This window comes from Arachis ipaensis, chromosome B05 (assembly GCF_000816755.2).
Source record: "Arachis ipaensis cultivar K30076 chromosome B05, Araip1.1, whole genome shotgun sequence".
Classification (NCBI taxonomy): Eukaryota; Viridiplantae; Streptophyta; class Magnoliopsida; order Fabales; family Fabaceae; genus Arachis; species Arachis ipaensis.
The window spans coordinates 17,119,101-17,133,881 of record NC_029789.2 but is presented as its reverse complement, the minus strand read 5'-3'; the positions used below and the strand labels follow the sequence as shown (position 1 = coordinate 17,133,881).

Sequence of the window (14,781 nt, the reverse complement as noted above, 5' to 3'; positions counted from 1 at the left end):
AAAATTTAAAATACATATTTTCACTAACATTTTAAAAATATCTAGCTATTCTAAAATAATATGAAACTGGAACAATAAGTATTTTGTTAATTTTACTCTATCATAAATATTTTTATTTTGTTTTTATATTAAAATAACTATTATTTTCGAATTTTAATAATTTATTAATTAATTTATATCTATTATACTATTATATACTACAAGTATTTATTGAAAAATAATATTAATAGATATTATATAATTATAAAAAAATAAGTGAGTTTATAATTATTGTTAAATAAAAATATAATTAATTTAAAAATAAATGAGTTTATAACTAAAATTAAAATAGATTAAATAGAAATAAATTATTTGCTGAAAGATATTTATATATAAATTTGCATATATACTAATAATAAGCTTAACAGCTTGGTGGTTATGAATATCATGTTTTTCCTTGATGAGGGGTTCGAACTCCGATCGAACCAGTCTTATTGAGTTTGACCGATTTTGATCGGTTCATTTTGAATTTGACCGGTTCGCACTAGTTTGTTGCTTCATCCGATTAAATCATCAGATCAAATCGGTTTAGAATCCAATTCATCGTTTTTCGGTCGAGTTGATCGGTCCGGTCCAATTTTGCTAACAATGCATGAGATTACTGAAAATAAACATTTTTAAAATTAAAAATAATTAATTAATTTACGTAACCACATTTGTTTTTAAATAAATTTGAAGAGTGGACTCGACGGTCTGGTGTATATGTTGGATCCTAGTATCCTGGACTCGACGGCTGGTACTGCTCTTGAAGAGTGGTTTCGGAAGGCCTTGGCTAACAATGAGGCGTCCTTTGGTGCAGGGCTTTGGTGGGTATGGAGACATAGGTGCAATGACATATTCAACACTGACAACCCTTGGACAGACCATAAGGTTGTTGCCTTGGCTAGAATTACCGCCAAGGACTTACAGGTTTACAGGAATCGAAGCAATGCCTTTAGGTCTCTCCGAAATTGCCTGTGTTGGGAACCACCGGTAGGCAATAGTTTTAAAGTTAATTGTGATGCAAGCTTGTATATGGATTCAAAGTTAGCGGGATTTGGGTGTATTATTAGAGATTCTAAGGGAGATTGGATCTCGGGCTGCTCTGGAAGCATTCCTCCTTGGTCTATTATCAGATGTGAATTATTTGCTGCTTGGAGGGGGCTGGTTTTAGCTTGGGATTGCGGTTTGAGGGATATTATATGTGAAACAGATTGCCTTGACATTCTGCCCATCATGCATGAGCTTACAAGTGGGTATCCATCTGAAGTAACAGATTTGGTTCACAAGATTCAGGAGCTTTTATCTCGTCCTTGGCTTGTTCACGTTGAATGGGTGTCCCGAGAAGCAAATAGAGCTGCGGATTGGATGGCTAAATATGGTGCCAAGAGTAACTCTAATCATGTTATTTGGTCTGATCCTAGTGTTGATCTCCAACGAATCATCCGCTCGGATTTAGAATAGTTTTTGCTTTGTTTCTTTCCTTGTTTAGTCACCAAAAAAAATAAATTTGAAGAGAAAAACAATTTCACACACTAAAAATTCCCGTCCAACATCACACGAGGCAAGCGTTGCTACTCTCCAGCTGGACAGTGTAAAAGGAAGAGAGAGAGAGCGCGCTAAATTCGCGCCCTCCTTTTTTGTCTCTGCTATTTCTCCGCCAAGGGAAGGTAGGGGACGCCACCGCATCTTTCGGCGTCTCTGTCTCTACCTTCCCTTTCTTTTTTTCCTTCTCTTTTCTTCTTAGATTTTGATTCTCTATTTCCGATCTACATTCTCCATTCCCTTCCAGATGCCGCTCGCCTCCAATTGTTCGCCCTGCTGCGCCGCGGCTCCTAGAGCCGCCGCAGCTACCGTATCGGAGAGGAGGCCACGGCTTCTGCCTAATGCATGGAGCAATTCCAATGCTACCTATCCATTTCTGCGATTGTCGGAGGTGCATTTCTCGCGATCTTTCGTGATTAAGCTTTTTCTTACTTCGATAATATCTATGCGTATTTTGATCTTGCAGTATATCATACTCGATTTTGCAATTTTAGCTTCGCTTTTAATATATTGGAACTTTTAACCAGTAGAGACGCTATTGCTATACATAATTTCACATCGCTTGAACGATTCCAGCTGAAGCTAATATCAGGCTGCTAATTTTGACATTTGAGCTTCAGATTCAGTTGCAAGTTGTCTAATATTTACGATGATACTTGGTTCCTCACTAGTTATCTCTGTTTTATTTGGTGCAGAATGAGAAGTTCAATGTCTCTCGTTTAGCTGTTAGCCACACTAGCTGGCGAGTTAAAGACCGGACCATATCAATGGCGTTAGTGAGCGACACTTTAGGACAAAGGGAAGATGTAACCAGCTCTTCTAGTATTTTGGTAATCCTCCACTTAGTTTCATGCATTTTTCACGGTTAATTCGTGTGTTACTTTGCTATACTGTGTAAACACTTCACAGTAATAAATAAGAAGGCATAACAACAGAAGAAAATATGTTTATTATAATTATCACTTCACGGCCTGTTTTTGTAATCTCTTTTTCATATAATGAAATTATCTTCAGTATATATATATGCTCAACAGGCTGATTAGACAATTTGGACTTCTGCTTTACTGATGAGAATATATATATATATCTAATTCCATCCAGCATAGAAAGTCGTCGTATACTTGTATTGACATTTTCTTTTTTGGCAGGCATATGAGTTGATTCAAGGTGCAAATGTAAGTATTTTAGTTTCTTGTTTAACCATTTCATATTATAGAAACTGCTTGTATCTAATTCATCTGGTCCTGTTGTGTTCTATTCGGTTCATTAGGGCATAGCTCTCTGTGAGGGAGTGCTGTATTCGTTTAATTTGTATCTTGTTTAGCTATTTTTTCCCATTCAATGCAAAGGACCCGCCCTCATTGACCTCCATTTACACACATATATCTTCTTATTTTAGCCTAATCAGGTTTGGTTGTTGAAGTTGGCATGACTTACTGCATAAGAATGTCAGAAGTAGATTATGCTCTCTTTTGTAATAGAAAGGACTTTTGGAGAAGAAAAAAAACCCTAAAAAAAACTTAATCTCTAAAAAAGGAACCGAAGTTAGCATTTCATTTTCCTGGTCCTTAAAAGAGGATGGTCCACTTTCCTCATCAACATGATTTTTATGTATTGCTACAAAGTGGATAAAGTAGCAACTTCTTTTGAAAATACTAATATACAGCATAATTGTGGTGTACAGGTTAGATGGAATTCTGTTCTGGACAAGTCTATACCTGATCCACCGACAGCTGTTTTTCTACATGGGATCCTTGGTTGCAGAAAAAACTGGGGTAAGTGCTGCTTCTTCAATTGCACTTTAACTTATGTTATCTATGATATTGTTCATCATTTGCGTACATTTTCCATGTATGTTTATTTCAAGCAAATAATTTGTATTATGTGTGTAAATAAGACAAGTGACAATCTTACCCTTGGCATCCATACTAAATGACAACAAATTATTAAATTTGTGTCTGGATTTTTTTTATTATTTTGTAATTCGAGAATCTAGATGTAGTGGATATTTGCATTAAATCCCTTTCTATTTAAAATACATGGATGCATATATGGTTCTCAAAAAAGAAAAAATAAAAGAACGGAAAGCATGTTCTGTTAGTTTAATAATTCACTGATGAAAGAATGATATTGCAGGTACTTTTGCTAAGAGAATGGCCAGAGAGTTTCCAACATGGCAGGTATTTTGCTGCACTTTTTTTCGCTAAGCTTTATTGTATTGCTTGACATATAAATATCCAAGACCAGGCAATAATTAATCAATTTACCATCTATATCAACCAATTTAAAAAATTATAAAGGATCTACTTAAACTGAAAATTGAAGTTACTAAAATGAAATGCTCTTGTTTATTGGTGATTCAATTAAATTAGATCAAGTTTTTAACCTCCTTTATTATGGATTATTTTGTATCATGGGTATCCTAATTTTTAGGTTACAGATATTGCATTATAGAGTTACACAATCTGAATCCTATTTGTTTTTGTTGTTTCTATTGGCAGTTTCTTTTAGTAGATCTTCGATGTCATGGGGATTCAGCATCAATCAATAAGAGAGGCCCCCATACTGTTGCCTCTGCTGCTCTTGATGTTTTGAAACTGGTGCCTTCTCTAGCTTATATAATTGATATAGTGATTTTGCTATAGAATGTATATATCAGTCCCTCATTTCCCACTCCTTTACAGTTCAGTTTCTCTGTCCAATATTGGCTTTACATCTTTGGCTCCTTGGATTCTTATTTGAACTAGATTGTACTTTTTTACATTAAAATGTCCAATGACACAAATTATGGGATTAAAATGCTTTACATCTAAAACTAAACCTCAATATGTTTTATGCCTTTATGGATCATTGTATAAATAATGCAAAACCTTCTTGGAATGTGTATTGAAGCTTTGCTGTTGTATTTAATAGATCTTATTTAAGATTTTTTTGGTTTATATTGCTTTTATAAGTGTAATCTGGTTTTGTTGTCTTGGAATGACTTCCTTTTTGTTCTTCTGGATAGGTACGTAAGCTAAGAATTACTCCTCGTGTGTTAGTTGGCCATAGTTTTGGTGGAAAAGGTTAGTTATTTGATGTTTGACCAAATTTTTATCATTTTTGTGTACATATTTTATAAAAATTTTTTCCTTTAGCTCCTTTATATGTCCTTTTAACTTTCGTTTATTCTGCTTTTCATTTCCATTTTTAGTTGTTTTGAGCATGGTGGACCAAGCTGCAAAACCTCTTGCCCGACCAGTGAGAGTAAGCTCAAAGCCTTTTTTGACGCATAATCTGTGTTAATTATATGGCAATATTTTCATAATTGTGTTATGTGGTTATCAAAACAGCATATTGGTTCATCAGTGTATTATCAGATTGGTTGTGTCAAAGATGTAGAAATTGAATGCATAAAATGTTTTGGTAAAAAATAAATTGAATAATCTTGCAATAATTATTATAGTTATATTTGAGCTTCTTGCTTGTACTTATGTGAGTGCCTCTGAGTTGGTTCTTACTTGTTTTTATGCTATTTTTAGGTCTGGGTTCTAGATGCTACCCCTGGAAAAGTACGAGCAGGTGGAGATGGAGAGGACCACCCAGCAGAACTGATATCCTTACTTAGTACACTGCCAAGGGAGGTAGATCTTCAGTATATTTTTTCAGAAGTATTGATAATTTTATATATTACATTATATAGGTGCTTTCTATATATATAAACCAATATGTTATGTTCTTCGGTTGTCTTCTCAGTCACCTATAATGACTTTTCCTTTCTCTTCTTTTTAGTTTATTTAATGTTAATAATTTGACAGAATTTATATTTCTTGGTTCTATATTGTGAGTGAGTTTTTATTTGTTATGTGATCCTTTCTTTAAGGAAGGTCTCTTCAAAGCGGGATATTGTCAAAGCGCTAACTCAGCAAGGATTTTCCAATGACGTGGCACAGGTATAGTACTATGCGTACTTTTAATACTAACCACTGTTCAATTTGTGGATGTATTATTTCTTGCTTATGTAGTTTATTATTTCATGTTTATCAATGTGTTTAGTACCATATACATGTTCATTCAACAGGTACTTTATGTCCCTCTAATTTTATAACTTTTATTGTTTTGCATGTAGTGGGTTGTGACTAACTTACGACCTACCAACTCTTTTGGATCACGATCATCAGGGTTTTCATGGGTGTTTGACCTGAGGGGAATTGCAGAAATGTATCAATCCTATGAAGAAACAAATTTGTGGTATTTACTGTGATTTCTCATAGCAATAATAGCTGAGTAGATATTGTAATGCCTCTGACTTATCTAGATTTGGGATGGGGTTCATCCTGCCTTGATATGAAGTATAATACTGAAAGTTCCTGTATTTCTTCCGGTTCATTTAATATATAGTTTGTCCCACTGAAACTATAATTCCATGGTTGGTGTAGTTTACAGATGCCAGGATTAGTGACTTCTTCAATCACATGGAAATTTTAAATTTAGTTTTTCTGAACTAGATTACATACAGAGCCAATGCTATTTTATGCTTCTGTTTCTAGGAAAATTGTTGAAGATATTCCTCGAGGTGTTCACATGAACTTTTTGAAAGCAGAAAGAAGCTTACATAGGTGGGCTCTTGAGGATCTTCAACGAATTCATGCTGCAGAGGAGCTCGCTTCTGAGGAAGGAGGTGGAGTTGAAATGCATGTTCTTGAAGATGCTGGCCACTGGGTATGTTATATGGTGTTATAATTTCAAGTGTATCTCTTTATATGCATATTTTTCACCTTACATGTGTATACTCAAATAATGAATAACATAATAGCATTGTTGATTTTAGTCCTAAGTTGGCGCTGTGATTTTAGGCTTATTGTAATTGATCCCAAATCCAGATAAAAGGTTGAGTTCCACAGTCAATAGTGAAATTATAACAGATGAATCTTCATGAGCAGCCCCAGCTAGAGAGAAAATGCTTATTTCTTTATGTATTATATTCTTATTGCCAAGTGCCAATTTGTCAACCTGTTTGATATTAGTGAAACTTTGGATAATATGAACTTGAAGGTCGGGATATATTCTTAGCAAACTAATACACTTTCCTTTAATCATCCTTCAAAGTCCTTGACCTATTTTCGGTCTTTAATTCTGTGCATCATAAGTACGTGCTCATGTCTACAAGTTTGTCATTGCTTGGTATATATAATGGTGAAAATAAACTTGAAGAAAAAGTTATTCTTACCTGGTAATTATTTTACCAAGATGCGAACAGAGATAATTACTTTATCAAGACTGGTAATCGTTTATTAGGGTATATATTAATGATGAATGAGGATGTGCTGTGTCTTGCGGAGCTTTTGCATGACCATCTGATTTTTTTTTGGGTTCAAGGATTTAACTTTGTTTATCAACAGGTACATGCTGATAACCCAGATGGGCTCTTCAGGATACTATCATCCTCATTCTGGTGAAGGAAGATTTGAATATCCAAATGTGCACACTGCTTGAGTAATTTATTTTATATCTTGGGTGAACTTGCCTTCAAAGTATGATTTCATCAAATGTTCTATTGTCCTTTTTCTTTTTTACCACCAATACCTCTTGTATATATACTTTTTCCTCCTCCTCCGTCTCCTCCTCCTTATTTTTTTAATTGTGATTTCTCCTTCTGATAATGAAATATACGGGTAGAGTGTCGACTTAAGGTTTAGTTGTTTAATGAGTTGTGTGTTTGACCTGAACATGATTTTTGGGTCATAACTGTCTTAGAGACACAGAATTTCAATCTGTGTTTCTGATGTACGAAACGTTATATATGTAATGTTTGAGATAATATTAAGCTCTCGATGACTTTTTTAAATTCCGTAATATCTTCCATTCCTTTTTATCCTTATTTATTTAAGAGAACTTTTGAGAATTCAAACCTCTTTTTGCTGTCTAAATTCGTCTAAAAATTAATTTATTCGCTAAGTTATGTGTGAAAATTGATTCCTGACCATACAAGTGATGTTAAAAAATTTCATCAACAGAGGGGCATTGTTGTTAATGAGGGGTTGTTTTAGGTCTTGTAAAGCCGGGAATCCATAAATTTTCTGGAATAGTGGCATAAGGGTAAGACAGTAGATTTAGATTCACACAAAAAAATTGGATTTTTCAAAAAACATTTTATAAAAGTATATCCACAAACAAATTATGCGAAACTATTTAGAGGGTACATAGAAGTATAAGCATGTATTTATTTAAAAGGATTACCAGATTAATAAGCATAACTATTATTTTTTGGGTGCTAGCATAACACTGCATTGATTCTTTCAAGTTTCAAATATCAGATTAATTAAAATAATGATTATTTTATTTTATTTATATCTAAGCATATATTTGTAATAATATAAAAAATAACTTGTTTTTAAATATATAGCTAAAAAAATATATTCATACATAAGTTTAATTAAATAACAAATGGGTGTGATCTTATCCAGAGGAGGTTGGAGGGGAAATGGAGAACGGAAAGAAAAGGAGGGAAATTGTTTGTGGTGTTTGGATGCTCTCTCTCACTCACAAGACGCGTGGACGTGGTGATGTCATACGCCAAATACTCCCTTCTCTTCTTCCTTCTCATTATATTATCATTACTCTCTCTCTCTCTCCAATCCCCTAATTTCATTTCTCTTCTCGCGACGCCAGTGGCAGTGTGCACAGTGGGTGGTTTCTTCTTCTTCTTCTCTGCTCATTCTTCACTCGTAACTTCTCAACCCTTCCTTCTTTCTTGTTCTAATTGTATCTCCTTTTTTTTTTTTTGGTGACTTATTGTATCTCCTTTAAATTAATGCTGAATACTCCTACTTTTATTCTGAATATATTCATTTTTTAGCTCTCATTTCCGAGAATCTCAATACTAATTCTCAACGTCTTCCTTTAACAATTGCATCCGTCATCTGATACCCAATGCTCTTGCTATTTCCTAATGCTTCCTCTTCTCTTTCCTTCCGTAACAATTAGTATAGTTTACCAAATTTCTACGATGAAGATTATGCTGCCCTTTTTTTTCCTTGTCTTCCCAATTTCTTTTTTTTTTCTACGAGGAAATTACTATTTTGCTCAGGATTTGAGTTTACTTATTTATTCATATAATTTTACATATTATGTAGATTAATGTGATATGCCGAGGGTTATTGATGTGAACTGTGAAGTGTATGGACCATTGATGGATCATTTTATAGTAACTGTCAAGTTCTGAACAAATATGTCTCAAGTTTTGATTTTTGACTTTCAAGGGTGTTGTTATTATCTTTCTCTTTCTTTTCACGGTGGCCTCCCTAAATGTTTACTTTTGATGTAAAAATAGCATTGCTCTCTTGACATAGGGTTCTTATTCCTTGACTGGAGCCATCGATTTACAGAAAACTTATTTATATTAGAACTAATGGTTCCGTATAAATGACTTGCCTGACATGATAATTTCATTTTCTTTGCTTTGCTTTCAGTACGAATAAGTTTTCGAGTTTGTGAGAAGCTTTAATGTTCTTCAAAAGCAGTAATATTACAGCTAGGATTTTCGATCGTCAGATTTGCACTCCTGCTCCTGGCACCAGTGTAATTTCTTCTTTCTACGTATTATATTTAAGATGGTTTCTTCTGTGAATTCTTACAACTTTGATCTTTCTTCGCCTCCTTCTAGTTTACTGTGTTATTTGGTGAAGTATAATCAATAATGTGAACACAATTATTAAGGATGATTACCAATATTTATTCTTAGCTACACGAGGTAGTAGGCATTTCAGGGAAGGAATTGATCTTAGTGTTTGTTATTGTTTGTGTTTGTTTTTGTTGTTTTGATAGGAGTTGGGTGGGTAAATGCCGAACTACATCTTAGAAATTTTTCAACTAGCTTGGTGGGAAATTTTGGAATTGCTCTTGTTCCTCTGTTGAAGGAACCTGAATTGAATTTAATTTTTGCAGGTGTCATTTAATTCTTGCAGGTTCATTATGCCAGGAAGTTCTATGAAAACTTGGTACCAAGTTACACGGTATACGAGGTTGAATGCCCAGACCATTCATTTCGTAAATTCACTGATGATGGTCAATACCTTATAAGTTTTAGCAGAAATCTGCAAGAGCTGATTGTTTATAGGCCTAGATGGCTTTCATTTTCATGCAAAGATGAAGACTGTGACAACCATGATTTGCCGTTGAAAGCAAAGAGATTTGAGAGTTTTTTCACTCAATTATATTGTGTACCACTTGCTTCTTGCAATGAACTCATATGTAAAGACTTCTTTCTTTATATGGAGAGTAATAAATTTGGACTGTTTGCCACTTCTACGGCCCAAGTTCATGATGCACTTGCTGTTGGAGGAGCTGTCCAGGGTGTCCCTTCAATAGAAAAGATAACTTTCCACCTCTTGAGGTGTTTATTCATCTTTCTCTTGTATCCACGAACACACGCACATGCATGCACATTTCAAATAAAATAAAAAACCACATTTAGGTTACTTTCTAATTACATCTCTATTCATTTCTTTTTTTGGTTTCCTATTATATATAGGTTGGAAGATGGATTTGTCCTCGATGAGAAAGTCTTCTGTAACGACTTTGTTAATTTGGCCCATAACATGGGTGTGTTCTTGTATGATGACCTATTGGCAATTGTATCACTTCGCTATCAAATAATACACATTCTCCAAATAAGGGACTCTGGAAACCTTGTTCATGTACGTGCTATTGGGGAATTCTGCCGTGAAGATGATGAACTTTTTCTCAATTCTAATGCTCAGGTCAGTCCTTTCATTCTATGCTGTTCGCAGTGCCATTAGATAAATCTACATGTTTTCTTCCTTTTTGGAACTTGATGACTGGATTAAAGAATGTTTATCTTTGATAGTCATTACATCCTTCCTCAATTGTTAATCCATATGAGCTCAATATTTTTATAACTTTTATATTCTGCCAGCACATTTTTATTTGCTGTAGCTCTTTCATGTGTCATTTTTTGACAGGGCATGGCACTTTCTGACAAAAACAAACAGCAGCAGCTTCTTGGGAACCACATTGATAATAACATACACCAAGCACAGCCTAATCCAGGGAATTCTTTTCTAAGTGGTATAAAGCAGCGATTACTTTCATTCATGTTCCGGGGACTATGGAATGAAGAAACCGATGATACCTTGGTTGGTTTTCTAAAGTTAAACTTTGGTTTGCTCTTCCTGCTCCTTTCATGTATTCTCTTGCACTTCTCTTTTGCTTGTGTTTCAGGCACTTCACTATCTTAAGATGACTTGACACACAGCCAGTTTTAAAACCTGAGTTTCTTTTCCCTTTCTTTTCTTCTTGATGCTGAAACTGCTTGCTGAGCAACCACTTATTGACTTTACCATTTGTGCAATTAATAATTGTAAACTAAAAAACACTTTTACAAAGAAGTCCTTTTTACTTTTCACTAGGTTGCTCTCTTAACTCATCTATAATTACCAGAAACTGTTAAGATGAATATATACATGGAAACATTCTAAAATCTGAAACCAGGACCGTATTATACTGTATTACATTCTTTATAGACTATATAAAATGGATATTGGTGGTATAAGTGTATAAAGGACTGCAGCTTGATACTTTCTCAAATTTTTATCATTTCCATTTCTTCTAATTTCTATCAGCAATAATTGTTATCGCAACATGTTTGGTTACCATCTTTATCTATATTGCTATCTTCTTGGGTCTATTTTTTTTTTTTTTCCAATATGTATAAATTCATTGTTTTTAAATTTTTTCCCCCTATTCACAGAGGGTCCAAAAAATCAGGCAGAAATTTTACTTCCACTTTCAAGATTATTGTGATTTGATTATCTGGAAGGTATGAACTTTGGGATTTATTCACTTCGAATGACTCTTTTATCAGAGCTTTATCATCAGACAATGACATACAGTGAGTTACGCATGTAACAAATTTTATGTATTCAACTCCTGAACAGGTGCAGTTCTTGGACCGACACCACTTGCTAATCAAGTTTGGCAGTGTAGATGGAGGGGTGAGTTTGCTCCTCTTTTTAATATATATACTAAAAGCATATTTCACGCTGAGTGTCAGAATTTTAGCAACAGTGACTTAACTCTTTAACCCTAGATCATAGTATCTCATACAATGTGAGGGACTGACTCTAAATTTTTAATACCCTAAGTCTTTTTGTGCGACTGCTTATATCGCTGACAAGTGACAGTTTGATCTTGCTATTAAAATGAGGCAAACTCATGTTTTGGCTGTAGCTGATAAGTCTTGCAGAAATTTTCAATGCGTAGAGTGGAGGGGTATGTACCCTTTGCTGAAATAATATGACAAATGTGTTGATCTTTCATGTTTGAAGCGCCAGGTGTCCCGACATGCTGATACGCACCCTGCTTTTGTTGCTGTGTATAACATGGATACAACTGAAATCGTATCTTTTTATCAGGTAAATTTGTTTTTCATGTGCTTTCTCATTGTTGTGTCTTTGTTTCTCCTTCAAATTCCTGACTTGTTTATACATATACTATCAGAATTCAGCAGACGAACTTTATATGCTGTTTGAGCAGTTCTGTGACCATTTCTATGCAACATCAAGAAATTCAATGCATATGAACTTCATATCATCTCATTCAAATAATATTCATGCCCTCGAACAGCTAAGGAGCATAAAAGATAAGGCAAGCAGCTCTTCACAGGTACATTTTTGTTGTTGGTTGTAACCTTGTGATAGCCTACTCCCTTCCTTGCCCCTTACATAAAAGAAAACAAAAGGCGTACATGGTGTGCTGACTTATTCTCTGTAAATTCTGTTTCCTGTTATGCAGTTTATGAAGAAGATGCTATCCTCTTTGCCTTTCAGCTGCCAGTCACTGAGTCCTTCTCCTTACTTTGACCAATCTCTTTTCCGGTTTGACGATAAGGTCTGCTTTTGTTGCATGCATTTAAACATACACATGGACATACATGCACAAATCTCATGCAAAATGTTCTCCTTTATGATGAAGTTTCAATTTTCGCTTATTACGGTTTATCTTCTTAAACTCTTCTCGTCATTGCATTGCAGCTGATTTCTGCAACTGATCGGCATAAGCAATCAACTGACCATCCAATCAAGTTCATTTTAAGAAGGCATCCATATTCCCTCAGGTTTAAGATCAAACCAGGTATGCATTTTCCCATGCTCAAAACTTCATTGCCTCCTGGTTGTGTGCTGGCCTGTAATGTGTATATGTAATCCGTTCCACTGTGATCTACCTGCTAAACCTGAACTTGAAAACTTCATTTCACGTTTGAAATTTATTATTTAGGCCCTGAAGCTGGTAGTATGGATGGTCGCGCCAAGAAGATCTCTTGGTTTCTTTTTCACCCGGTTTTGCCTCTTGCTCTCTCTGTTCAACAGACTTTGATCATGCAGCCCCCACTTGTAAATATTTCAGTTGTAAATATTCACTTTCGAAGATGAGCCTACTGCATTTGCTTTAATCTGACAGTTACCTGTGACTTCAACTGAATCAAGAGTATGTTTATTCGCTCATATTGTAGTGATTGCTGTGACGAGTGGCATTTTTTTTTTGTAATTTTGGTCGACTATTAAGTTTTGAAAATTTGAATGAGTCATTGACACATGTATCAAGTAAAACATGTTGAAGCCCCTTTTGCAAAGGCTTCTCTTATGTAATTTTTTTTCTGGTATCTGTTGGCACTCATGATAATAGTGCAAAGCTTATGCCTCATACACGTAAATTGACCTTGGTCAAATTAGACCAAACCATTTACAACACAAAACTGAATATCTACTACATAACTTGGTACATTAAATTATGCTACTACTAGGGTTGTATAAGTAGCTCCGCTGGGGGATCAAATCCTACTACTACTACAAGGTCTCAATTCAAAATCCTTCTGCAAAAGCCACCATTGGGATTCAACCTTCACCTAACTCAATTACTTTCATGTGACTAGCACAGAAGGAGCACCAGAAATTCTCAGGTAAGGTTCATTAGCTGGAATATCACCTGCGGAATTTTCTAAAGCCAATGTTTGATTGAAGCCTGACCACTTCATTTGCATGAATCCACTCTTCCTCCATGGACCAATGTGCATTTTCTTCTCTTTCAATGACTTTTTGGCAGCTTCACACATGACTCGAACGATGGCAGTTAAGCATTCTGGCTTCCCGACATAAAGTTCCGGCAAACAGGATACAAGTTTCTGGTATGCTTTACCAGCTGTTGCTATCTTAAACTGGTCCCTGAACTCAAGTTCAACTAGAAACGTGATCTGCTTCTTCCTTGTTACAGTGTTTGCTATCACTTCAATAAACTCGTGAGACCCTATAATTACAAAAGCAACAGACCCAATTAAACCTTCGTATTAAACATATCTTTTTTAATTACTTTTAAGGTAATTATGTTAAACGGTTATGTTAGATGATTATGTAAAAGGTTTTATTCCAAAATCAAACTCATATACCTCCAGGAAACTTTTTTGTGGTTCCCCATTTGGATATGCGAAGTCTTGTATTGAACCCTTTGTGGCAGAGCATAGCAACTACTTGTCTTCTGAAGCAGGTGGTGCAATGTGAAGAGTTTGGCTTGAAGCAGCTACAAAAATCTGAAGTCTTAACCTCCTTTATTATTTGACCTACCTCTTGCCTCAATTTCGACCCTGCTGGCTGATACCTCTCCATAATTTCCTGAAATTAATAATAAAATTACTTGTCTTAATTGAATCCAACTCAAAATAATAAAGTGAGTGTTACAAAAATTTGATTTCTCCAATAAAAGTGAGACGAAGTCGAAGACTTGACCCGAGTCAACTCTAAGATGACCATGGAACATGCAAACATGCACAGTGGAGTGTGGTTAAGAAAACATCCATTTCGTATTCAAGTGCATAGATAATTAGATATTAGATGTTAGTGGACAAATCAGAATTGTGTATCGTTGTTTGTGGTTTTAACTATCTTTGTCCTTTTGCTATCTGCGGTGTAATTTTAGATTAATTCATACAGAGCCACGTTGTTCATATGCTGATTCCATTTTCATAGATTGGCTTTTTACTTACAACCTTCCATTTGGAATAAAAATATTCCGGAATATCCACGAGGTATATTCCCATATTTAAATATCGAATAGTTTCATGTGAAAGAGTGAAAAAATTATTTTTATATCATAAATGTTAGATAATCTATTTATTTTATATTTGAGTTAATTCTCTATGTTTTTTTTAACTAAAAATAATGGTCT

General features: G+C 34.7%; 3 protein-coding genes across 6 annotated transcripts in view; 2 read left to right on the top strand and 1 right to left on the bottom strand.

Annotated features, from left to right (window-relative positions):
- Positions 1,575-7,390, top strand: LOC107643149 (protein ABHD11). Its single transcript, XM_016346725.2, has 13 exons — positions 1,575-1,954; positions 2,259-2,393; positions 2,712-2,738; positions 3,248-3,338; positions 3,700-3,743; positions 4,065-4,163; positions 4,571-4,628; positions 4,757-4,809; positions 5,085-5,186; positions 5,430-5,495; positions 5,672-5,793; positions 6,093-6,264; positions 6,945-7,390. Exons 1-13 carry the CDS (start codon positions 1,811-1,813, stop codon positions 6,999-7,001), a joined length of 1,170 nt encoding a protein of 389 aa, XP_016202211.1. The 5' UTR covers positions 1,575-1,810; the 3' UTR covers positions 7,002-7,390.
- Positions 8,029-13,184, top strand: LOC107643148 (light-mediated development protein DET1). Of its 4 annotated transcripts, none has more exons than XM_016346724.2 (12): positions 8,133-8,270; positions 9,015-9,123; positions 9,510-9,937; positions 10,076-10,304; positions 10,527-10,700; positions 11,315-11,383; positions 11,502-11,558; positions 11,898-11,978; positions 12,064-12,228; positions 12,358-12,453; positions 12,597-12,696; positions 12,841-13,184. In XM_016346724.2, exons 2-12 carry the CDS (start codon positions 9,049-9,051, stop codon positions 12,993-12,995), a joined length of 1,629 nt encoding a protein of 542 aa, XP_016202210.1. In that variant the 5' UTR covers positions 8,133-8,270; positions 9,015-9,048; the 3' UTR covers positions 12,996-13,184. The 4 variants fall into 4 exon arrangements, with proteins under 4 accessions (XP_020978863.1, XP_020978864.1, XP_016202210.1 ...); XM_016346723.2 differs by having other exon boundaries at positions 11,892-11,978; XM_021123204.1 differs by lacking the exon at positions 9,015-9,123 and having other exon boundaries at positions 8,029-8,270; positions 11,892-11,978.
- The window catches only part of LOC107643150, a 2,412-nt gene continuing 738 nt past the window's right edge, over positions 13,108-14,781 (bottom strand). The window contains exons 2-3 of the mRNA XM_016346726.2: positions 14,006-14,228; positions 13,108-13,866 (exon numbers count right to left, since the gene is read on the bottom strand). Of these exons, the coding sequence (XP_016202212.1) occupies positions 13,484-13,866; positions 14,006-14,228 (606 nt within the window). The 3' untranslated portion in view covers positions 13,108-13,483. The remainder of the gene's footprint in view (positions 13,867-14,005; positions 14,229-14,781) is intronic.

Bases quoted from the DNA above. Each gene is read 5' to 3' on its own strand.
- LOC107643149 (XM_016346725.2), top strand. From the start codon at position 1,811: ATGCCGCTCGCCTCCAATTGTTCGCCCTGCTGCGCCGCGGCTCCTAGA. The intron at 5,187-5,429 runs GTAGATCTTCAG...TCTTTAAGGAAG, and splicing joins TTAGTACACTGCCAAGGGAG to GTCTCTTCAAAGCGGGATAT. The intron at 5,496-5,671 runs GTATAGTACTAT...TTTTGCATGTAG, and splicing joins TTTCCAATGACGTGGCACAG to TGGGTTGTGACTAACTTACG.
- LOC107643148 (XM_021123204.1), top strand. From the start codon at position 8,109: ATGTCATACGCCAAATACTCCCTTCTCTTCTTCCTTCTCATTATATTA. The intron at 8,271-9,509 runs GTAACTTCTCAA...TAATTCTTGCAG, and splicing joins TCTCTGCTCATTCTTCACTC to GTTCATTATGCCAGGAAGTT. The intron at 12,454-12,596 runs GTCTGCTTTTGT...ATTGCATTGCAG, and splicing joins TTTTCCGGTTTGACGATAAG to CTGATTTCTGCAACTGATCG.